Below are 25,425 nucleotides of genomic sequence, written 5' to 3'. Positions count from 1 at the left end.
GAATCATTCCATTTGGCAGACTGGATGTAGCCACTTGGTTTTTGCCTACCCCCTTAGCAATCGTCACAACTTTGTAAGGTTTGGCAGTTAGGCATTGGCTTATTGAAGTGTGTGGGAGAGGAGGTGCGGCCATCACCTGCCCCCCCATGAATAAGGGTATTCCGGTAAAGGAATCTGGGGGTCCTGGATCTTGTCCGAAGTCCGCTTGAGGGGCTAGGGCCATGCCAGGACCACAGGAACCCCGGGGTGAGGTTCGTTGGTCTTCATCGATGTTGCTCCCTCGTTTGGTGTTTACCCTTTCAGACTTCCAGACAGAGAGGCAGGAGTCAGTTCTAGTCTGTTGTCAATGCCTAAGCCAACACCACTCACTTTGCTGTAATCAATAAAGTTGTGGCCTAAATTTTGCCCAATAACTTAAACTAAAATTACATGTCAGTGTGAAGTTATTTTCAGGGGAAGGACTTGGGGGCCTCAGGGTGCAAACATTATTAGTTAATTAGCTAAGTTCCTGCCCCAGTTTCAGCTACCTACCATTGGTCATGGTTGAAGCTTCAGAGGAGAAACAAAACTCCTGTTTAAAGTTTAATGTTTATTAACTTTTTATTATTCAAGAAACTTTTAAATAAATAAAAAATGAGCAGCCTCAAATATTATATAGGAACCTGATGAAGTAAATCTTATGAGGAAAATTAATCACCGGTCTGGCTTCTGGGAAGAAAGGCAAAGAAACTGAAAGGAACCAAATGATTAAGCTAAAAATAGCAGACAAGAAAGCAGGATTGAGAAGAATCATAGCAGCTTGTGACTAAACGCCAAATTAAATATCGTTCTATGAGAGAAAGCAAAAAAGAAGTCCCATTGTTGGCTGAAGTAATACTATTATAAATGTGATGCTATGACCCAGTTCAGTTTGAACAATATTTGCTACATTTCCCCCAAAGGTAATTCCACACACCTTTGTCTCATACAGACTTGGGAGATGAAAAAGCTTGCTATAGGCAATTGGAGACTGGGCAGATTCCAATAAAACACAAATCCCAAGAGACTGGTAAAAAATGTCCACATGTGCTCTCCTTTGACTTTAATAAGCAGTACTTTACCTCTTACAGAGGTACAATACATCAAAAGGATAAATGTGCTTAGTAGAAAGGCAAACTTTCTGCATGGGTTTAGTTATTTTGAGTGTTCCTCACATAAAAATCCAAATCCAGCTATAACTCTGTAACAAATGCCTCAGCAAAAGGTGTTTTGGGTTTGTTTCTTGGTTGTTTGGTTTGCTTGCTTTCCAACCTGCCTGACTTCACATACCTACATACCCTAGAGGGCAGGCTCTGAGTCTGAGAGTGGTCCTGGGCAAAATGCCCCCTGGTGAGCCTCATAGGATAAGAAGAAACCTCCAAGGGGCAGCTGGGAGGTGCCACTTCAGTTGGCCACGTTCATGCCAAAAGTTAGTGTCACTCCAGGGCATTGTGGGAAATTTAAATGGATACTTGCAGACCCAGCTGCTGAACGTGGAAAGTTCTAGAGAAGTGACAACACTGTTGGGGTGTTGGAGCTCATTCTCCCATATTTTATAGGGAGATTATATGACTGGTCTGCCTTACAGGGATGCTGTGAGGAACACATACTGTATCTAGCATTGGTAAGTTATGTATCATTGTAAAATCCTATCGCCAATGTCTGCTATATTGTTTGTTTATTACGTTTTGTCTCATATTTATAATATTCATATACCTTCTTTTGAAAGGTTCACTGCCTTCTTTCTCTGCTACTCTGTATATTAAAAAATGTGAGAACATACCGTTCTGTCCTGGTTTATTATCTCATTTGTTCACAAAGGTGTTGTTCCTGTGCCAATAAATCCAGAATGTTGACCTTGAAATGTACATCCATCAACTGTTCTTTTGGTTGCACAGTCAGATTGTAATTTCGACTTCCATCTGATGTCATGCATTTTCCTTAAGGAGAGAGACATATATCCAGTTGGAGGAACAGTGTGAAGCTCGCAGTGTAAAACCTCTTCTAGAATTGTAGCAAGTTGTTGTGCCATTCCAATGATGAATGTTATCTGTTTGCATTTGGAAAATAGATGGTAATCATGGCAAGTATCAGGCTCTATAAACAAAAGCGCTGCATCATTTGTCTCTTGCTGTTGCTCGGGCAGCTTTGTAAATTGGTGTTTTGGCAATTCTATAATTTTCTGCCATTTAGAAATTGTGATAATTTTCTTCTTTAGTGCAAAGTAATATATGCTCATCGGATGCAGCTCATATTTCAGCAGACATTGCAATGTTATATGAGGTTGCAGGGGGTTGGGCTACATGACCCTTAAGGTCCCTTCCAACTCTACAATTCTATGACCTAGCATTGTCAAGGTATGGTATGTCAGCCCACTGCAGGAGACCAGCAAGAAATTCACTAGTTACCAGGGCTGTATTATAGGTGTAGCTCTGTTCCCCTGGGGCATTCTGTTCCCAATTTCCAAAGGAATACTGATGGGTTGCTAAGGGTAGCCAACCACCCCTGAAAGTCTCAACTGTTCCTCACCATCATCACACACATTATTTTTTTAGGGATTGAAAAGGGCAGATGGGGGGGTGGATATCAGTTATTACAGCACTTTCGAGTACTCCGAACACAGCTGCATTGGCAGCAGATCCAAAAGGTTACATGTTACGCATAGTAACACATTGCAAAGACTTCTAAGTCAAGCTTTCCAAAGTCAAGTATCAGTACTAGAAGATTAGCACCCAACTACAGAAGTCAGCTTTAAAATGATAGCCATGTAATTGGGGCCTTCAGATGTTTGGCTATATATTTTTGTTCTCCTATTTATGTTTGTTTGTTTGTTTTGTTTGTCGACTGGCTGGCTGGCTGTTTTGGTAGCGTTTAATGGCTGAGGAATGTGCTGGTGTTGAGAAGCATTCATCGACTTACCCTACATAAAGTAGGAGAAGTTCATTATGATAACTATATTGTATTCACCAACTGACATGCAGAAACATGTTGCCAGGTATGCGTGGGTTCAAATGTGTGTCATGCTTATGGGCCGCAGAACTAACATGGTGTACAGGCGGTGACCATTTTGGGTGCATGCAATTGACGTGCAACCGCAGATGTGTGGGTCGTTTTGAATCTGGAAGAGAGCAGAATGAGGATGGAATGGGATCTGCAAATCTGGGGTTGCCTGTATTTTGTGAAATCTGGAGCCAATCCATGTTGTCTAGATGGCTGCTCTCCTTCCAGTCTCTGAAGTGAGACCGTAAGGGTGCACTTAAAGAAGTCAGTTTTGCACAGCCATGAAGTGTCTTTCAAGGTCCTTACCTGTGCCACTGTTTTGCTGCCCTTTCTGGTTCTGGGCCTCAGGTGCAGATGAAGGGAAGATTGGGGCAGTTAGAGCTTTTCCCCTCATCAGACTCTTCCTGTTTTTGTCTGTTAAAATGTGGACAAAAATCTGCCTGTCCAGGAGCTTCCTCTGCAAATTTCTTGTGCATCTGTTTCTGCAAATAAATAAATAAAAACCTGGCACACTTCTGGTGCTTTATAAATAATAAATATTCACCCTGAATTATTTTCTTCCAGAATTCTCTGAGAGAGAGAGAGAGAGAGAGAGAGAGAGAGAGAGAGAGAGGATGCATTCACATCTTACAATGCCTGTGGGAGAGGAAAACGATCACTGCTTTACTTTCTTTTTTGCTTAAGCTTCCCAATCTTTCCCCTGTTCTGTGGCCTCTGTGATCTAAAAAAGTAACATGTTAAAGGGAAGAGCCAGCTCAAATCTGAGTTAAGACTCTTCGGAGACATATCTGTCTCACAACGAAATCAACACATGAATATTTACCATCTGCTGCCTCAAGCTAAGACATTCTGTGACAACTGTATACAGAAAGAGCTAATTTGTCATACATGTTGCTTTGCAGTATTAAAATCAGAATACGATTTTTGTTTCATTTTATACAAAAAATGCTGCATGCACATATTAGTTGTATTTGGGTTGTATCTAAGCCCTATTCAGAGTAGACCCACTGAAATTAATAAACCCAAGTTAGTCATGCTCATTAACTTTAGTAGGGCTACTCTGAGCAGGACTAGCACAGAATACCACCCATTGAGGTTTAATTCATCAGTCTAAAAAGCTTGTGCTTTGCACATTCTAGATACGAAAAGTGCAAATCATTCAATGAAAATTCACTCCAAGTTTGCATATTACAATCATACCAAACCACTTTTCTAAGTGAAGAAGATGAGGCTTGTTTATTAGGTGTTCCTTAATTAGACAATCAGTCATGATGACCAAGCTTCCCTGAAAATAAGTTGTTTTTTTGCCATGACTGATCTTCCCCTGTAAATGAACAACCACAGAGGAGTTTGGCTGTAACGCTTTATTACATGGATGAAGTTTTAGTCCCAACAACCCTGCCTAGATTAGAGTGTGCCCTAGGCTGTACCTCAGAATGCTCACCCATGTTCAGGGGTTTATTGAAAGATAGGTCCATGTCGAGAGGGTTCTAAGCAGATGGGAGTCCTTTCCAAACCATAATGCTAGAAAATTGTTCCACAAGGCATGAACCTGTTGCCCGCTTTCCACCATTGCAACCAAATAGGCTGGGAGGACTGATAAACAATTGAGCTTTAGGTTCAGCCTTTCACAATTTTTACAGATCCAGGTGCACTTTGAATGTTTTTAACTACTGCTTCTGTCAGCCCCAGCCAGCAGTGCCAATGGTCAGGGATGTTGTTGGCTGTTGTCCAAACATCTGGAGAACACCAGGTTGGGAAGGCTGCTTAAAGGTAAAGGGACCCCTAACCATTAGGTCCAGTCCAGACTCTGGGGTTGCGGCACTCATCTTGCTTTATTGGCTGAGGGAGCCAGCGTACAGCTTCCGGGTCATGTGGCCAGCATGACTAAGCCGCTTCTGGCGAACCAGAACAGCACACGGAAATGCTGTTTACCTTCCCACCGGAGTGGTACCTATTTATCTACCTGCACTTTGACGTGCTTTCGAACTGCTAGGTTGGCAGGAGCAGGGACCGAGCAACGGGAGCTCACCCCATTGCAGGGATTCGAACCGCCGACTTTCTGATCGGCAAGCCCTAGGCTCTGGGGTTTAGACCACAGTGCCACCCGCGTCCCAGAAGGCTGCTTAGGTATTTCTTAATGTGGACATCCAATGAATTTAACCCCTTGTGGACATCCAGTGAAGCTGAATGATGGAAGATTCAGAACCGATAAAAGCATTTCACTCAGTACATATGGAACTTCTACTGAAGGCAGTGATGGCAACCAACCTAGATGGCTTTAAAAGAGGAATAGACACATTCATGGAGGAAAGAGTCATGGCCATGATGGCTATGTTCTGCCTCCACAGTTGGAGGCAGCAATGTTTCTGAATACCAGTTGCTGGAAACCAGAAGACGGGGAATGCCGTTGTGCTCAAATTTTGCTTGCTGGTTTCCCACAGGCATCTGGTTGGCCACTGTGAGAACAGGATACTAGATTAGATGGACCATTGGCCTGATTCAGCAGGCGTTTCTTATGTTCTTATTTTTTTTAAGTCTATTGAATCGTTTTACATGATTTAAATATTTATAATTCATATTATATTCAAATATTTTATGGTTTCTCTTTCATCTTGCTGTCTTCCATGGGCTTCAGCAGCCTAGAGGAAAGCCAGTCCGTTATCTTCTTTGCCAGGCACCACAGAAGAACAGTGTTTATGGAATGATCTGCCCCAGTTGCTTTGTTTCCTCTATCTCTGCAGCATTTACTTATAGCTTCAAAAGGCCTAGAGAAAGTAAACTCTGTAATATTTCCAGTGTTTGTCAGGGTTGGCATTGCTGCTGACATACTGCAGAGTCCTAAGTGGAGAGAGCAGTGAACTCCCCCAGTGAATTTCTGCCCCTTAAATTATTACAAAGCAGACGATAAATACTGTTTTGTATTACTTCACCGTGGGAACCTGCATGAAATGAATGTGCACTGCTTCACCTCTGCCTAAGGTGGGTTGATGGAATGTTTCTCAGCATTGAAAAGATAGGGGAACTCTTTGAGGAGAAAAATTGCTTTGGCCCTCCCTCATGTGGAGATCATGCAATGAGCCATACTTCTGTGGAGATTTTTCTTCCTCTTCTTCTTCTTTTTTAAGACAGAGCTATTGATGAGCTTGCAGACAAAAGGAAATGGAGATTGTTGGCTTGCAGGTTATTTTCCCATACATTCAACATGAACCCTCTTCAAATGACAATTACACATAGTGCAATAGACTTAAGTGTTCACTACAGTATGTAAAACGCAAGTGTAAGTGTAAAACTCAGAAGTAAGTCCCACTTGGTACAAGGGTTCTTATTTTCCTATTAGCACCAAACCCAAGATCCACCAAGATGAATGGACTTGGAATAGGTGTATTCCTACTATCAAGGTTTGAAAACAGTGAGCTTATGTTAACGGTAGATTTATCAAAGCCTGACAAACTTTCTGATGATTGTTTGCTATTTCATTTCCTCCTGTTTTCACTGGAGTTGTAGTATGTCAAATCATTACATGGACCGTCTCAGAATATTAATTCTTCACAACTAGGGGAAAAGGCAGTTGATAATGGAGCAAAAGTAGAATGTAAACCTTGTTTAAAGTACTTTAATATGACGTTTTCCAGCTTTAATACTTTGATATGATGTTTTCCAGCTTTATTTGTTAGCTTCTATAGGTGTATTAGAATTGTGTGTGTGTGTCTGCATGGTTGGATGGAGGTGATGAATTTATACTTTGCATTTTAAAAATACATACTTTGCTTGAGTATCTCCTTGGTTAATAGGATTACTGAATGTGCTTTCTTCATGACCTATCCTCAAATGACTTTTCATTTTCCTTAATCATTGTGGAAAGAAATTGCTGAGAAAATAAGATAATGAGATAATTTTGATCAGACTGTACATAACCTATCTCAATTCAACCACATCAAATCCCCCAATACTTACCTTTGCCTCCCCCTTCCTTTTCACTCTACTGAGCACTACATTTCTACGCCTAAGCTTCTTCCTCCTTGTCCTTCATGAAACCAATCAAATAGTGGTTTGATTCTCACATAATTGCAAGCTATGGTTTTGCTATTTCCCACATCTGGGCTTGTACGCTCCCTCTCTTTGCATATTCTAGTTCCTTCCCGTACTTCCTAGTTTGCAGAAACCATAGTTTCCCTAGTTCAGATGTAATGGCAGAGCATAAATTTCCTCAACCAAGGAAGTGAGGGAGCAAATCAAGAGTGCATGATGTGGGGAGGAAGAGGAAAACATGCATGTCTAATATTCTGGTGGTACCACCAGTCAAACCATACTTGCCATTACATATGAATTGAGCTAGCATCCTTAGGGGCCTTTTACCATTTTCACAAAAGCATTTTTTGTGCCATCAGGTTTAACACACACTGTAGGAGTTTCTGTGCCTGCAAATTTAATACGCTTCTGCCCAAAGGAAAAAAATTATATTCATTTTTAGATTTCCCCTAAGAATGAATGTGAAACACAGAGTTTTGATTTACGCAGAGTGAATTGGAACTCAAATCACAGATCAAAGTGAACCGAGGACAGACTGAGAAAACTATGGGACTGTTTTAACAACAGAATAATGGATACAAGGTTAATCATGGGGTACATGCAGGGTCCTAGTAGAAAAATGCCATACCATCTTTCCATCTTGAAAATGCAGATCAGTTGTGCTATTGAGAATCAGCTGTACTATTGAGCCAGGTACCTGGCAGAAGTATGTTGCATATGAGAGAGAGAGGCTGGCTTCTGTATGCCATGACTCATCCTCTGGATCCTTTTGCAACTGTGCAGGTGTGCCATAAGCACCTATTACATTGTGGCCACAGGCTGATCACCTCACAATGTATAGAGTGTAGCAAAACAAAGTATAGTATTGGAAGAAGCAAAGCTAATTTGTGGCAGAGGAAACAGCACCCCCAAGTCCTTAGGACATAATGTTACCACTCCTATTTATTTTACTAATTACACCCTCACCTTATCAAACTGAGAATTAGTTTACAGACAATGCACAGCTATTCGAGAATTTCAAAATCCATATGCATCTCAAGATTGGAGAGCTTTCAAACTGCTGATAATTACATTTCTTTTCTTTTCTACTAACATTTTGTGCACTGGTTGTTGGATAAATAACCCAATTTTGGATGGTTGCACAGCTGGGAAAATCAATCTTAACAATAAATATTTCACTAGAAAGGCTAGGGCTGGCAAAAATTGCATTTAGTTTCATAGCCACACAACACAGCAGGGCTCCCTTGGTTAGTCATCTTGCACAAGAGTAGCAGCTCCACGTGACAGGAAAGATTTGATGGTACTCAGGACTGTAAGTGTCAATATTTGCCCTCATCCCCTTCACCTTAAAGGAATAAGCTTAACAATTTAAGGCAGAGTTTGCTAGATATCCACCTTCTGGTTCAATCCTATCATGTTCTTTCTATTATTTACCAGTTTTCACACAGCCAAAAGATAATACTTAATAAAGGGAGGAGGAAAGAGCTATATTAATTGTAACAGCTAGATTAGACTCCATTTCATAGGTGGACAACATCACAAGTGCTTTCCCTCTAACATACCAGCATCAAATGGCATTAAAATATTACAACTATACAAAACACAATGTGGGGACACTGAAATGTCATAAAGAGCCCTGAAATGTCATTTCCAGCAAACTCAACACTGAACTATTTGTTATACCATTCATACAAAAAAACCCAATGCTTAGTCTAGGAGGTGTGAATTAGGTCAGTTCTCTTAAATAAAAACCAAACAAAGTAAAAAAAACACACAACTCCATTCCTAAACAATTCTTAGTTATAGGAACAAATTCTACTTCACATCTGGCATTAACAGCTCCACATAGTCTGTTTGATTCCGTCGTAATACATTTCAGTCTGATTTGTTTCACAGCCTTTTGCCCCTTACCCCCAATTACATTTGTTTTCTTCTCAAAGGGGGGAAAAGCATTAAAGCCTGCCTCCTTTTTTTCCTAAAATAAGGCCTGGAAACCCTGTGGATGTGGTAATTTGTGCCTTCTTCATGTTGCCTTTGTGTAGTTAAAAGGAAAAAATAATATCTCATACTCTGGGAACCCTTCTGAGACTATCCGTTCAGCAAAAGCTAAACATCAAGGAAGCTGCCTATTATCTCTGGTTCCTATGAGGCTGGAGGAAAACTCATAATGATTCTAGCTATATCTATCATCTATCTCTATCTATCTATCATCTATATCTATCTATCTATCTATCTATCTATCTATCTATCTATCTATCATCTATCCATCATCTATCTATCATCTATCTCTATCTCTATCTCTATCTCTATCTCTATCTCTATCTCTATCTCTATCTCTATCTCTATCTCTATCTCTCATCTATCTATCTATCTATCATCTATCTATCTATCTATCTATCTATCTATCTATCTATCTATCATCTATCTATCATCTATCATCATCATCATCTATCTATCTATCTATCTATCATCTATCTATCTATCATCTATCTATCTATCTATCTATCTATCTATCTATCTATATCTGTCATCTGTCTATCATCTTCAAGTGCCCATTTAGATTATTAAAATGACTTGTAAGCTATTTTACAATTTTCATCATTATTTTACAATACCCTTCCCTGAGACAGCTCTGTGGCAGGTACCCCAAATGTGACAGTCATTCTCTGCACCCCTGCACAAGAGTCCCGTCTCCCCTTCTACATGAGACGAGATATCTTCTCATCACTGACACTCAATTGGAAGTATTACTAAGATTTAGTGTAACAAAACATTAAGCCTTTTACATAAGACCATAAAAGTTAGTTGCCAGCAAAAATATTACTTATCATGCTTTGACCTCAACTGTGTGCCGGCAACCAAACCCTCTTATGAATAGAAATCATTCATATTTATTTATTGCATATAAAAATGTAAGAAGGCCTAATTATCTGTTCTACCCTGTATTCATTGCATGCAGCACTGTTTCCATTCTGTTGCAGTTCATCTTCCACCAAACACTACATTACTTGCCTGCCTGTCCTCTGTGATGAAATTGCATAGCATACAGATCCTCCAAGTGTCCCTGTTTTCCAGGGATGTCCCTGATTTAGAGAAGCCGTCCTGGTTTCTGATTTGATTCTGGAATGTCCCACTTTTCCTTAGAGTGTCCCTATTTTCATTGAATAAATGTTGGAGGGTATGGAGTTATCCGACCCCCAAGTCATCTGAATGCAATCCTGTATTGGGAAGGTTTTTTTAAACATTAAATGTTTTATTATGTTTCTATATGTGTTTGAAGCTACCCAGAGTGGCTGGGGCAACCCAGGACTCAGCTATATAGCTTCAAATAAAATGTTTTAAATGTGTTTTAAAGTGCAATATACAAATGTGACATTTGGTTATGCCAAATTCAATGTATTTTTCAAAACATTTCTTTAAAAAGCACAGCTTTTTTATGTGTGTAGATTCTACCCCAGTCAGATGTTGGAGGGGGGTGTAAATAGTAAAATTATCATTATGGATGGGACGTCCTTATTTTCATTGGAGAAATGTTGGAGGGTGTGAGCTTACATAATTTACGCAAGGAATTATGTAAATGACATGTTATGATGTCATTACATTATTCCACCCCATTCATTTTAATACCAGGGATACACATTGCAAATGTGGCTGGGGATCTCTGGTTTTATCTCTGACTACAAACCAGGATATCAAGCAACCATCAGAGCCCAGTTTGATATCCTGGCTTGTAGTCAGAGACTGAACCACAGTTTCTCAGTTCTGATGTAATCGGAAACTGTGGCTTATTTATTTATTTTGCATGAGAGTAGGGGGAGGAGGAAGCACGGAAAGCAGAACGGGAGTGTGGGTTTAATATACTATGCTTTGTTATACCAGGAGTATTTTAGCTAGGCAAATGGCTGATTGTAATCCAGATCTTCCCTGCCCAACTCCATTAAAGGTAAAGGTAAAGGGACCCCTGACCATTAGGTCCAGTCGTGACTGACTCTGGTGTTGCGGCGCTCATCTCGCTTTATTGGTCGTGGGAGCCGGCGTACAGCTTCTGGGTCATGTGGCCAGCATGACTAAGCTGCTTCTGGCGAACCAGAGCAGCACACGGAAATGCCGTTTACCTTCCCACCGGACTTATTTATCTACTTGCACTTTGATGTGCTTTCAAACTGCTAGGTTGGCAGGAGCAGGCACCGAGCAACGGGAGCTCACCCCATTGCAGGGATTCGAACTGCCGACCTTCTGATCGGCAAGTCCTAGACTCTGTGGTTTAACCCACAGCACCAAATACAAAGGAAGTAGTAACCAATAGGATGCCATTTGCTTCCTTCTCCATTTGCTTCCATTCACTTAAACATTCCCTAAATTGCCAGTAGCCAAGAATGGGCATTGTACTTCTACAAAGGCATAATTATTGAGTACTGGAGTTTTGTTAACCCTCTTATCTTGCATGCATTGCTTCTGAAAACAAAGGCCAAAATGGCATTTGCTTTTGAAGCTTTTGGCACATTTCATCCCTCAAAACAAATGCATTTTTAATCACAGATTCAAATCGATGGCAAGTTCAGTTGGAAGGCTGATTGAGAGAGGTGTTTTATCTTTAGACAAGGCATAACTATAAAACTGTAAGGAGCTGCTGTCCTGATGGAAATTGCAGCTGCTGATTCTTTTTCTGTGTAGAAATTGACCTTCATTGATGCTAAATGAAAGAAGACATTATACCAAAGAAGTGTTATGCCACAGAAAAGATTCACCCACTTTTCTGACCCCTTTGGAAATGTTCACGTGAAACAATCTCATGAGAATAGGCTTGCATGATGAAGTTTATGCTACATTTAGCACTGTGCATTTCCAACAGATCTTTTCAGAGGTGGGGCAAACCCCTAACAAGAGGGGTTTTCAGTAATTGCTCTGACTTAAATTGTAGTTTTGAAAACTGACAGCTTGTGCTCAAGGGGCAATCTATTCACCAGCGCTCCCCCTAGGTTTTATCTTATAATTCCTATATGCCTTCATGCAAATCAGCTGTTGATGCGGTCTATGCATTTTGCTACTTCCACTAACTGCCTTCCTTGCACTACATTGGGCTGCTGGTGCATCTTTGCAAGACTTTTCTGAAATCATCATGAGAGAATTTGGTATCTGGGCTCCCCCGTTGTTTTTGTTTCAAAGAGGTGATGTATTGGTGTGATTAAAGACAAAAAGCAGCTCTTTAGTAATTGTGCACAAACGCTTGCAGGCTTCAAATTAGAGCATGCTTAAAAAACCAACTATTATAATTTCAGCTAAAATTGCATCTTTATCTGTCTTGCACTGAAGTAATTATAATTTTTTCCCCATTTTGTATGGGAAGGTACGTACAGTGGGACAAGTGGAGGCCTGTGGCAAGTTTATAGAAATCAAACGTGTAAATTATTATATTTGAACTTGAATTTAATGGGGATTTTTCTTTAAGTGCTTTGTGAGCAATAACAGTAGCTATTCCATTTAAATTATCTCACATGCTCTATGTGTAAACACAACTCCCACTTACTTGGATAGCCAGAGAGCACCCTGTAAGCAATGCTTTTGAATCAAGTGAGAAATTGCATTTATTTTTCATATCTTGATTCCCACCTTTGGCAATGGAACCCCTTAATTAGAGATGGGAATCCTCACCGGTTATCCCAGGACCCTTGGAATTATCTTTTATAGACTCACCAGAGCCAACCTGAATAACCTGAGGACAAGGCATTACAAACCAGGCACAACAAACGGATCTGCTCTAAAGACTGGTCTAGAAGCTGCTGTTGGTGCAGAAAGGAGTGGCTAGGTTGCTAAGTGAAGTTACTTGCCATGATCCTGAGACACCGCTTTTAAAAGAACTGCGCTGGCTGCCAGTTTGCTGTCCGCAGTCAGGTTTAATGTGTTGGTACTGACCTATAAAGATTAAAGCAGTTTATCTGAGGAAATACCTTCTCCAGTAGTGGATACTAGGGTGGAGTGGAGTGTAGATGCCCACCTGAATTACCAGCAGCTGGAAGAGGAAAAGTGGCAAGTAGCTTTGCTGTGCAAATGCACCGGTGGAGCCAATAAGGTGCTAGCTCACCCCACCAAGAGTTGCCATCCCAACCCACCATTGATTACTGGCCCTCTTCCATATTGACCTGCTCTTTCACTAAGATCTTCTAATGAGGCCCTTGGAGGGTTGCCATGCGTCTGGAATTTCCTGGACAACCACAGAATACTGCAGTTGGAAACAGTATCTGGGCAGAAATCAGCGAAAATGTCCGGACATATGGCAACCCATGTTGGCAGTCTTGTTTTTGCCAATTTTCCTTAAAAATAGCTCCAAAACAACCTGCTGAGGTCCATCCTGATGAGATCCAGCTCACAGCAAGCAGAGGCAAGGCCTTTTTGTTTTGGTGAAGTCCAGTGTACAGTGGTACCTCGGATTAAGTACTTAATTCGTTCCGGAGGTCTGTTCTTAACCTGAAGCACCACTTTAGCTAATGGGGCCTCATGCTGCTGCTGTGCCGCCGCCGCCCAATTTCTGTTCTTATCCTGAAGCAAAGTTCTTAACCTGAGGTACTATTTCTGGGTTAGCGGAGTCTGTAACCTGAAGCGTATGTAACCTGAAGCATATGTAACCCGAGGTACCACTGTATTGAACAACCTCCCCTCTGAAAGAAAGCAGGCACCAATGGTGCCTTGCTTTCTTGCTTTCAGAACCTGCTAAAAAAATTATTTATTCTCCCAGGCCTTCACTGGTCATTACTACCAGCTTACAGAGATTTGCATTGGTTTATAACTGATGCTGTATTGCTTGTTTTATTCTATTTTTATGTGTGTGTGGTGGTGTGTTTTTAAAAAAGTAAGCGAACCACTTTGACATTTTTAAAAAAGAAAGATGGTAGGGGACATCTTTAAAATAAATAACAGCATCACACATTACCTAAAGCCAGTTACGTGTGCATCTTGATATATATCAGCCATTTATGAATATTTACATAATGTTTACCAGAGTAACATTATGTAAATATTCACAAATGATTGAAATGTGTCATGATGTATCATGGGGGGTGGGGGTGGGGAAGAGGTGAATTAAGCAATGCTGGTATTGATATGGAGGCGAATCTTTATTGCAATAAAACAGGAAGAAACTAGAATGTACCTAGGGGTTGTTGTAGATAAAAAAGATGGAGAAAATGTAAGTCTCTAATAAGTCGTATGAGAGCAGATACAGAATAATGCCTCTGAATGCCAGTTGTTGGAAATCACAAGAGATCCTTAACGATGATGCACTGTGAGCTTAAGATCTCATCGTTAGCTGTTGCTTCCCTGCAGCAAAAGGATTGGACTTCTAGATGCACAACTCTCTAAACAGCCTCTTTGTATCATTCTGCTAACTCTCATCTGCTACCTGGTTCTACATTTTCTTTTTCCTTTGGCAGTTGCATTTTCAGGCCTTGGCTTCACCACCTTCTACTTGGCTGGGAAGTTGCATTGCTTTACCGAGAAAGGCCGTGGGAAAAGCTGGCGGCTCTGTGCAGCGATTCTACCTCTGTATTGCGCCATGATGATCGCTCTGTCACGCATGTGCGATTACAAGCATCACTGGCAAGGTGAGCCATGGGAATCTCCCCCTGATGTCAGTTGTCCATGCTCTTTGTCTGCTATAGTGATTCTTGTCCATGTACAGTAAGGGGAAAGACAGATCACTGCTCTGATTCAGTATCCACACATAGGCTTTTTTTTAAAAAAAATTACAATAAATCTTTTAAATGAAATACAGGGCAGAGGTAATTAGTTAAGGCTTTTTGACCCAGTTCATTTTTGTAATTGTAGGCTTGTAAGTGACATCTGTTCCAATTTCAGAGTTGCTCTTCCATGAATAATCCAGCAGAGGCTCTGGCTTGTGGAACATTTTTGCCAATTTCCTCTTCCCCATCCCACTTCTCTTGTGACTCTGGGGGCTCTCCCAATACTCTGGAACAGATTTTCCAAGGAAAGAAGGGAATGTAGGTTGGAAGGGAAATTGGTATTGATGGCAGTGGGCATCCCATAAACAGCAATTTACTCACAAGATCTCTGGCTACAAATTGGAAGCTAGATCTCTGGCTAGAGGTCAGCAATTAGTTTAGCCAGTGTAAAACAGAACGGAGTTGGCAAGGGTCCAAGCTGTCCCCCATTCCACCTTACAAATTTTCTGACCCCAGGGTATTCCTTTGGAAATATATTTTTTTATTTACATAATAAAGTAGAAAGAAATGATGGTCCACTCTAACTGTTAGTTTACTGAGCCTACATGTGTCCATTTTTGTGTTATGTTTTACTATAGATACCGGTAGGTACTGATTTGAGGTACAGGCATGCATGTATTTGATTTACATCATCAAGTGTTATATCCAGGCATCATATGCTTAACTGTATTTTCAGGATGCTTCCTCTACTGCAGAAAGCAGAATCACTGTAGATTACATCTGTAGTTAACTACATAGATAAATACTGTATTTGTAACATCATACTATAGATGATATAACATTAACACAGTGAATCCAAAATATAGTGAATGTTTACATTCATATGAACATTAGCATCCCAGATAAATCTTATGCCCAGAATCTTAGAAATAAACAGATGGCTGTTAATAGTCTCCTAAATGTGATTTGTCAGCATACACTGGTGTTTTTTTCAAGAAGTGGGGGAATGTATAACTATTTTCAGACACACATTAAAAAAAAATTTCAATTTTTTGATAGCCTATCTTAAACTTTGAAGATCTGGGAGTAGATTATCCTCTGTTTTTGACAAGGGATTGAATAATTTTATCATCTGGTGTTTTGATCCAGCTCTGAGTCATTGAAAATGAATCCTTTAATAGCTTTAAGGTTTCATTTTAAGATAATATAGAAAAAGGAGAAGAAACCCAGTTTGTTTAAAGGTAGTTAGATAACAGTCCTGCAACTCCCTAATAAATGCACCAAAGGTTTATAAAAAGACCCATTGAATACAGTGGGTCTTGCATCTGGATGAGCACGTAGAGGGTGTGTTGGAAGGCTCTTGGGGATAGTTCAGTGAAAACTATTTCAGAATTCTACTCACACAAGAAGTCTTCTCTTAATCTCATATCATGACCCGAGAGTGTGTTGTCAAATTCATAGATATTATGTTGTACAATATGCTTTCCCCTGATCTGCTATGCAGGGCATGTGATGTGTTCAGAATGCGTATGTGTGTGTACCTGTGGGTATGCATATGTATATGTGTAAAAGGCAAAACTATTCTGAAGGCTGCTGTAGAGGTAAGTCTAGAAGTATGTGCTTAAGAAATCTGCTGTGCCAAAAGCCAGAATTATTCATGGAATGAAATGTGTGCTGTGAGGTAGATAATTACAGGAGCGTTTTCTGTATGGTGGAAATACACTGTACCCAAGGGGATTACTGCTATGTCCATTACGGCTGTCTATGCTTGTCTTTGAAGTTTAAGGAGGTAGAACTGGGAAAACTCTGCTGGCTTTTTGATGGGAACCAAGGACTGTATTAACAACATGTTTTTCTGCAGGTGGCCTTAGCACTTACCTAAAAGGACCACGTCCAGAATGGGGAGACTTAAATGACTCAGTAAAATGCAGCTACAGGCTTTGTTGCTCAGTCATTGTCTCTTATGATGAGAGGAGACAGGCAATTGTGCTGAATTACTTGTGATAACAGCCTTTATTGCCCAGTGGGGAACAAACAGGGACGATCAGCATAACATATGGGACACAGGTACTGTATGTGAAAGGCAAATAGGACAGCCATACACCTAAAAAGTCATATATAAGTTTGACTAAATTAATATGACGAGCCGCTTTCCACTCTAATGGGAAAGCATAGCATACTGGTGGAACGATGGCAGATGAACTTGCTCCATTATGAATTCCAAGCAGGTCGGTAATTACTTTTAACAAGGTTTTCCACCCTACTTTTCTTTTCTTAAAAAAAGACTGCAATTTATTTTCCCAACAAGGTACACAGAAATAATTATAATGGATAAAAGGCTACTGAGTGTCAAGCATTAAATCTGGCCTAACAGCCTATTCCTTGTGACATCCTTTGTGTACTTCCGTGCTGGAGAGATAAAAAAAGAAAGTAAAAAAAATTCTGAGGCAGTTCCAAAAAGTTCAAAGTCACAGGCCCTTCCATTTGAGGTGGGGGATTGGGGAAATGGCTTTCTAGTTTGCCAGCTGCTAATGGAAGCACCACAAAGAAGAGAGAGAAGAGTGGGGTTGCATTCAGGTTCTGCTTTCAGGCTTTTGTTTTTAACGTCTTATATAGAACTTAATTGACAAAAATCTCCAAGTGGATTATATAAAAAATATAAAATATTCATTAACTACTCATAAAATGATATGTTGAAAAAAAGCAAAATGACTTAAAATTCATGCAAATATTTGCTCACGCCGGGAGAAGATTCTCACTCAAGAGGAATAGTCACAGGTTTCCCTTGAAGTAACAGTGGAAACACACCTGTGCAAGATGAGGTATTTTCATGCAAGATGGGGAAAGCATGCTCATCAGGGTGTTCAAATTAAACTCTTGGCTTTCCATGGGTATCTGGTTGGCCACTGTGAGGGAATTGCTGGATTAGATCCAGCAGTTCTTCTTATGTTCTTAGGTTTCTGATTATCCTACACATTAGTCTTAAGTTGATTGCATGAAATAGTTGCTCTATATGTGTGTCCCCCAAAATGTCTCTTGTTTTATTAGTTGCACAGGTGAATGTGTGTGTGTGTGCAAGTGTAATTCTTGCTCACTGTTTCACATTCCTATATGGTTGTCGTTGGCAACCTTAGATGCATACAGCTTTCTTGAATACAAGATGATATCCAATATTTGCTTGTGTTAAATTTGTTTTATCTCCTTTGGGACACCATTTATTTTCATGGGAGGGAAGAAAGAAGATTCTCTTGATAGAGGATGGGGGAGAAGCACTGCATGTTAATTATAATGAGGGCAGAACGCAAATGGAGAAAAATAAATAGATCTTGGTTATTTAGTGACAGGGCACTATAAATTCTGTGTAGGAAGTTTTAAAAGGCTGAGGGTAAAGACTATAAACATGAAGCCATGTATTTAAATAGATTTCTTTTGCATTTCCTTGTGGAAAGCAGTCATGCAATTAAGAAACAAGAACAAGCACTAATACCTTGGTTAAATGTCCTGGTTTTATTGTGTCAAAAATAATAAAAGTAGCAATAAGTAGCTGAAGCCCCTCATTTGAGTGCACACATAGGTGCAAAGGAGTTTAATAAAGGTGGAACAAATGGGTGATAATGCCCAGAGAGAGGGTGTTAGTCATCAATATCAATTAAAACAAATATGTATTGTTCAGCATGGCATGTTGTTGTTTTGCTCTAATTGCTTGATAGAACAAAGTATTAGTTTCCTCTAGTGGTTTCAAATAATGAACAAGTTTGAAGTTGGATGCAACCTTGTAAATCTATTCAAATTACAGTTGCTTGGAAATTACCTGGGTTGGTCTTAAAAGGCACAAATTTCATTTACTTAACACCAATGTAATAGCAACAACATAGCCCAGTACAGTCGCACCTTGGTTTTCGAACAGCTTAGTTCCCGAACGTTTTGGCTCCCAAACGCTCTAAACCCGGAAGTGACTGTTCCAGTTTGCAAACTATTTTTAGAAACCAAATGTCTGACGGGGCTTCTGTGGCTTCTGATTGGCTGCAGGAGCTTCCTACAGCCAATCAGAAACTGCACTTTGGTTTCCGAATGTTTTCGAAGTTGAACGGACTTCCGGGACGGCTTCCATTTGGCTTCCAATGTACGACTGTACTTATGTGATAACTGGTTTTGCTGCATGGAATGACTGTCATAGACCAGCTTTAATAATGAAGTGTTTTCAAGTCATTATGCTATCCACATGGCAATTGTAGTTGTTACTATTAAAGTGAATATGTGGAATTGTTAGCACCAGCACTAGTCATTAAAGATCATATGTTTAACCAGAGTGGTGATTCTCACTTAACCTTTGCAAGCGATTTTCAGGTCGATAGCATTTCCAGATAATAGGCTTCATAACAACATGATATAAACCCCAAATTAGTCTTCTGCCACTGCTAATAATCACACTGAAATTGTATATGAACCCTCTGTGGGTTTTGTTTCTCTTCAGCCTCTCTGTTGCCATCCGCCAAGATTTGGAGTGTGAACTTCAGCAGTGAGGAGTCTGCTGCATGTGTGTAAGCTCCTTACATGTTTTAGAACAGGGAAAGCTATTGTAGTGCTCTCCAGATGCTATGAACTACAACTCCCATAAGCCACTACAACCCTGGCCATGAATCAGGGATGTTGGAAGTTGAAGTCCACAACATTGGGTTGCCTACCCCAGCTTTAGAATCCTTATATATTTAAGCACAGCAAATTAGGGCTTTAATATATGCAGGAAGCATACATGAGTGCAACAGGCTCTTGTAACAGTGTAATTCACACTGTTACACTGAATGTAACTGTGCAGAAGCTTGCCTTTTAATATGTAGAGGACAGCGCTGGAGGGCATTGGGGGGCAGGGAGGCAGTTACCCCAGCTCCCTTCTCTATGTAATATCAATATTGTAGAGAAAGAAATATCTGAAGACGGATTCTCTGGGTACAGTTTCTTCTGCTGACTATCGAAAGTTGAACAACGAAACTAAAGTGTAAGAATTTTGCAGCTAAAGTATTCCAGGTCCCCTTTAATACAGAACATGTTGGTTAACCAAAATCAAACACGTGTGATTCCTACTTTTCTTAATGTGTGTTGCTTGTTTCAGTTGACTTACTGAATATAACAAGATGATCAAAATAAAAACCCTAGGTGATAACTAACATTAAAGCCAGAAAAGTTTCTACCAAATCGGGGGTGGGGGGGTGGGGGTGGCTGACACTTGTGTTTTACTAGACCCCAAGCTCCAACAGGAGCAAGGCATTAATCAAACAATTAATTTTAATGTGTGGACATGTTGCCTCTGAGCAGAGCATAGGATTTTGTTTTGAGGACTGGAACCAGGTGAGCTTCTACATTTTTTAAAATCAGTCTCTGGTCATTCCAAGCTGATTTCATTTCAGCAGTCCAGTTTAAGAAGACAAGGTATTTTGTTGTGAAGATTGTTCAGTGCCTGCTGGTGTGGTGGGGCAGAGCCACCAAGCCACCCTCCGCACACTAACTGCGCTATCCCCCTATCTGAAGGGGTGGGAAGGCCGTAGTGAGTTTATGCAGTATCTAATTTGGGGGATCTCCCTTTCCAGTAATATAATACTTTTTAGCAAATATTGTTCTCCTTTCCTTCCCACATCTAGATGCCTTTGTCGGAGGGGTCATCGGCCTCATGTTTGCTTACATTTGCTACAGACAACACTACCCTCCATTGGGTAACCTGTCTTGTCACAAGCCTTACGTCAGTCTGCTTGCTCAGACCGTGCTGAAGAAAGAAGAGGCGCCCACAGTGGATAATGCAACCAGCCTGCCTCTGGAAGGGATAACAGAAGGTCCGGTATGACTAATACACATGCAGGATGAACTTCTAGCCCTTTCATACATTCCGCCAATCCAAACTGGTCTCTCTGCATAACAAATGTCTCTTAAACAGCTGTGATTCTGCCATACCCCTCCCTTACTTTTCCATATCCTTTTCTTTCCCCTCACACACCTCTGTCCTGTGTTTCCCACACCCTCCGTTCCATGCAAAAGCAATGATTGTTTAAGGGGACAAATACAGAACTAAGATCCGTGAGACGCCGCTCATGATTACTAATCTCTATTTACATGGCACTTCCAGCGTGCAGAGTGCTAGCTTATTCATACTTACCAACAGCCGTCTGAGGCAGGTCATTATTATTCCCATTTTATAGATGGGTGGCAGAGGCTGGAAGAGAATGTGTTGCTCAAGGCCACCCAGTGAACCTGTGGCTAAGCTAGAACATGGATCCGGACCAACTCTTACTCGGATGGAGCATATCGACTGCAAAGGGATTCAATATCTTCTGCTAAGAAGTTAAAGGCATTCTGAGCTGTGATTGACACCACACCTTCTTTTCTGAAGGCATTCAACATGTATCAAAAAGGTTTATTTCTTTTATGTCTCATAACTCTGTATGCGGTTACAAGAGCATTCTGCGTGTCTCCTGGTTGTCTAACACGTAGCAGTGCAAATATCTTTGTGCCGCCCATCAAGTCTGGCAGCGTTCTTCTGTGCTGACTATAATGAAATGATAGTTTTAAATATACAAAAGAGCAAGAGCTGGAGGAGGCCAAGATTGCAGGCATCAGTCATTCCTGAGCAAGATGTCCACAGCACAGTTATGCAAAGACCTTGGAACTCTCAGCTGGCAATAACGTATATTGATAGGATCACTTGGACACTCTTAATATTAACACATTAGCGGAACGTTTTTTTCCCTTTCCCTTGAGAGCATAATTTACATTCAAGCTGAATAACTCAATGCCAAACAGCAACTTGTAGTCCTTTTTTTAAAGTAACAAAACAAAAAAACCTAACACCGAAAATATCCTGAATTGTGAAGGTGAAAAAAACAACACATTTTTGTGAATATGTGAGCTAGAGTCACATTAGTTTAATGGGTTTTCCTTCCTTTGTTTATTTGCTGGGGGTTTTAATAGTTTGCCATTCATGGCAATCTGTTTTTGGGAAGATTGACTCTCCCTGTCCCCACCAACGCTATATTAACTTGTGTTATCTTCTGCATCTGCAATTCTGAATCTAGCACTTTCCCAAGTACCTTGTTTGCATAGCTGTCAACGTTTCCCCTTTTTAAAGGGAAATTCCCTTATTCCGAATAGGATTCCTCGCAAGGAAAGGGAAAAGTTGACAGCTATGCTTGTTTGGGAGGCTGCTGTTATATAACTACAAGTGCATGCATGGGAGGGTGTGTGTGTGTGGCAGCACTCAGTGGCATATATGTGAACAATCGTAAACCTCATTTCAGAAGTCTGTGGCAAAAAGCGAGGACTCCCAGCCGAGCATGCTGCTTTGGTGAACTCCATAGGGACCCTTCACTCGTGTGCAGCCTTTCGCTTATGCAAGGTTGTTGGCAGTGTTCAAAGTATGAACTAGCCCACTGTATTTTGATAAGTACCTCAGGCTGTACCTCAGATTCGTGAACCTGCTGTGATATTTCACAGGCGTGCACAAGACTGCATCTACTGACAAAAAGGTTTATATCCTGTTCATTATTCCATCAGCCCCTCTTCAGATTTCAGATATCTCAGCAAAAACTCACAAAGTCATTGGCCACTGTTTGGTGTGGTGAATAACAAGGGTGACTCAAGGGAGATTTTTCTTTCTTCGGTCCCTCATTGCACACTGCGCACCCAGTGTTGGGAGCAATGCTCACAGCCTCAGGACATGAATACAACCACGTGGTCCAGGTTGCTGCCTTGTGCATCTTTTCCCCAGTCTAGTTAGGGATGCATTGGTGAAGGTCTCTGCCACCCTTATAGGAGCGGAGCAATTATGTAGCATATCCACATTCATTAATCTTTCCCTCCTTTATTTCTTTTTCTTCCATTAATTCTTTGTGCAAGTGTCATACTGCAGTGAAATCATGTCCCTTTTGATGGCAGAAAGAAAAACATGCCGCTGAAATCTTTATAAAAGCGTATTAGGGAAGAAGATGTTTTATGTAATAATCTGACAATGGGATTTTTTGGTTTGATCAGCTAGCTGGACTAACGGAGGCTGCTTTGATCAATGCTACCCATTATGGTGCTTTCAACTGGAAGGGATTGCTACCATAGCTATACTTACACCTAATGTGTGCCTGATGGACTATGCATTGGCCTAGTCTGTAATTTAACAAGCTCACATCCCCCTATAAAAACTGAGCATTTTCTTTGCCAATTTTTTCCTTTTTTGCGGGGTGTCGGGGGTTACCTGAAGGAAGTGATTATTGGTTGACAACTATGATTTTTTGGGTCAGAGGTGAGAACAGATAACCCCCCCCCCTTTTTAAAATAGATCCATTGCACACAGTAAAATAAAAAAAATACCCGGAATGAGGATTGTATATACTGAAAATATACAATAAATTTGAATCACATTCTTTTAAAAGCCCTGTAGAATTTAATAGGAAGAGACATTTGTGTTCCTGTGTGTGTGTTTTATGTAAATATACTGGGATGTAAAATATACTGTGGAGATATGGATCTTACACCTCTGTATGTATGAGAGAAAAGGAAATTATGAATGGGTGGAAAGTCAGAATAGTATCAGGATTCACTTTTCCTGAATATGCAATGACATAACTTTTGCCTTCCTTATAGGGTTTGGGAAGTTTTGCAGTATTTCCCCCAATGATCAGATACTTACATATACTCTGAATCACTTATCTTTACTGTCTTACTAGTGAAATTTTCACAATGGTCCTAGATCTATATTTTTGAGAGAAAAAAATTCTTACAGAATGAATTCTGTTATAGAGGTGCTCTAATTTTTTTATTCAGACATCTGTCTATGCATGAAACAAACTGTTCAAAACCTTAGTATGTTATATGTGCCAACTGTGGTTGGAGGAGGGACAGTGGGAATGTCCTGAAGAACACCCAAAGCCTTTGTCATGGGAACCGGCCTTTAAGCAGGAGGCGTTGCTGAAGTTGCCCTGGGCTTAAAAAAGCTTTCCAGGAGGTTTAGCTGCTCCTGTGCCTTCAGGTGTCCTGGTGAGACTAGTAGATGAGGCACAAGGTTTCTCTCCAAAGGTCTGTTTTCCCTGCTTCGTTTCCTTTGAGGCTGGCCCCAATCTGCTATTGTACTACTCATACATGCCCTCCACCAATGTCACTATATTTGGGATAAAAACTGAAAGTTGCTGCACTGGCACATCTCGAGTTTCTAAACCAGGTGGAGCTTTGGAGGCTACCAAGTCAAGTTGACTGTATGGGAAACTTCAGGCCCAGGAGGCAAATGCAGCAATCTAGGCCTCTCTGTCTGTGGCCCTTGAGACCCCCTCTAGGCCTTACATCCCCAAAGCCACATGCCTCACCAGGCATGTTCCTTGAGTGTTTTGACTTGGCTGAAATATGTAATTGAACTCTGATAATGCGTCTTGATGGAGGATCGAGAGAGGTGTGTTAGTGTGAAGAAGCTAGCATACTGTATGAAGGTAAAATTCATGCTTGTTGCTCTTACCACTTTTGCCACTGATATGTGGCCCCCAGAAAGTTGCCCAGGTCGGTGAATGTGGCCCTCAAGCTCTGGCTTAATCCATGTTTTTTTGAAAAAACTTCTCATGGTGGCCCAGTTTACAGGAACAAACTGAACATGGTGTCCATTTCAAAAGCAAGAAAGCAACCTCTTGTAGCAAGCCATTTGTGCACCACAATTCACTATGCAGGGCATTTGACTTCCACCGTACCATTTCAAGCTCTTTTCTGTGGCTTGCAGTGTCAATGGCAAAATTGGCCTGGTCACTATGTAGAGCAGCTTCACTCTGCTGATTTGAATGTAGCCACTGTTCCAGTATGCATTTGGATCTTGGCTTGATTCGCATAATGATGTTAAGGTATCATCAATCATTCTTAATTTTCCTCATAAATGTTCCCTCTTCCATAACAAAGCTGCCTTCCTAGTTTCCTCTCACAACAAGACTGAATGTTTCTAAGTGATGCATTAAATGCATTTTGTTCTGCCTAATTCTTAAAAATGAATGAAATACATAGGCTCTCCTCCAGAATGTTGTATGAACTCACCATGTCTTGGAAGAAGACATCCTTTCCTCCTCCAGCCATTTCCACCCATTTCCTTAAGATATAATTAGAAGACTTGCCAACCATTAAATGAATCCCGGCTAACCAGATTATAGAATGTGGCATTCAGTGCCACAAAAATATATCTATACTGCTAGATAAATAGTTGGGAGAGACTTTGCAATGCGGCAAAAGAATGAAGTGTATTTAATGGAGGTAATTACACTGAGGGCCATAAAAGAATCCATGTAAAAGCTTTTGATTTTAATGTAATTAAAATTTACTGAGGATGTAATGATGTAAACCTTACGGAAATATCCAGAAGAGCTGCAGTTACTAGTGCAAGTTGGTGAGGAAAAGGCATTTTTGTGGATCAGTGTCTTTTTAATTTTGTGCTTTTAATGTGAAGGAAATGTAAATGCTGTAATGCACCAATAAAAATGAACATGAATGTGGGAACTTTGTACATTGTGATGCTGTAATTTTTATTTTGTTGGCAAAAGACTTGGCTTTCTAAGCCTTACTGACTTCTGAATGTTTATAATGTTGTCAAGTAGTTGTCATCAAGCTGGTATTGGGAAGTACCCACGGTTGTCTCACAAAGGAAATGCTGTCTGTAATATTCCTTGAATCCCTAAATGATCTTATTTCTTTCCTTTTT

General features: G+C 40.5%; 1 protein-coding gene across 2 annotated transcripts in view; it reads left to right on the top strand.

The window, feature by feature from the left end:
• PLPP4 (phospholipid phosphatase 4) overlaps positions 1-25,219 on the top strand; it is an 88,715-nt gene extending 63,496 nt beyond the window's left edge. The window contains exons 6-8 of one of the 2 annotated variants that reach the window (XM_083506236.1): positions 14,478-14,648; positions 20,363-20,551; positions 20,915-25,219. In XM_083506236.1, the coding sequence (XP_083362362.1) occupies positions 14,478-14,648; positions 20,363-20,551; positions 20,915-20,964 (410 nt within the window). In that variant the 3' untranslated portion in view covers positions 20,965-25,219. Of the gene's footprint in view, positions 1-14,477; positions 14,649-20,362 lie in introns of both variants that reach the window. The other variant, XM_083506237.1, reaches the window with a different exon arrangement.
• The last annotated feature ends 206 nt before the right edge of the window (positions 25,220-25,425 follow it).

This window comes from Podarcis liolepis (assembly GCF_965112155.1).
Source record: "Podarcis liolepis genome assembly, chromosome: 5".
Taxonomy (NCBI): Eukaryota; Metazoa; Chordata; class Lepidosauria; order Squamata; family Lacertidae; genus Podarcis; species Podarcis liolepis.
This window is presented reverse-complemented; position numbering and strand designations above follow the sequence as displayed.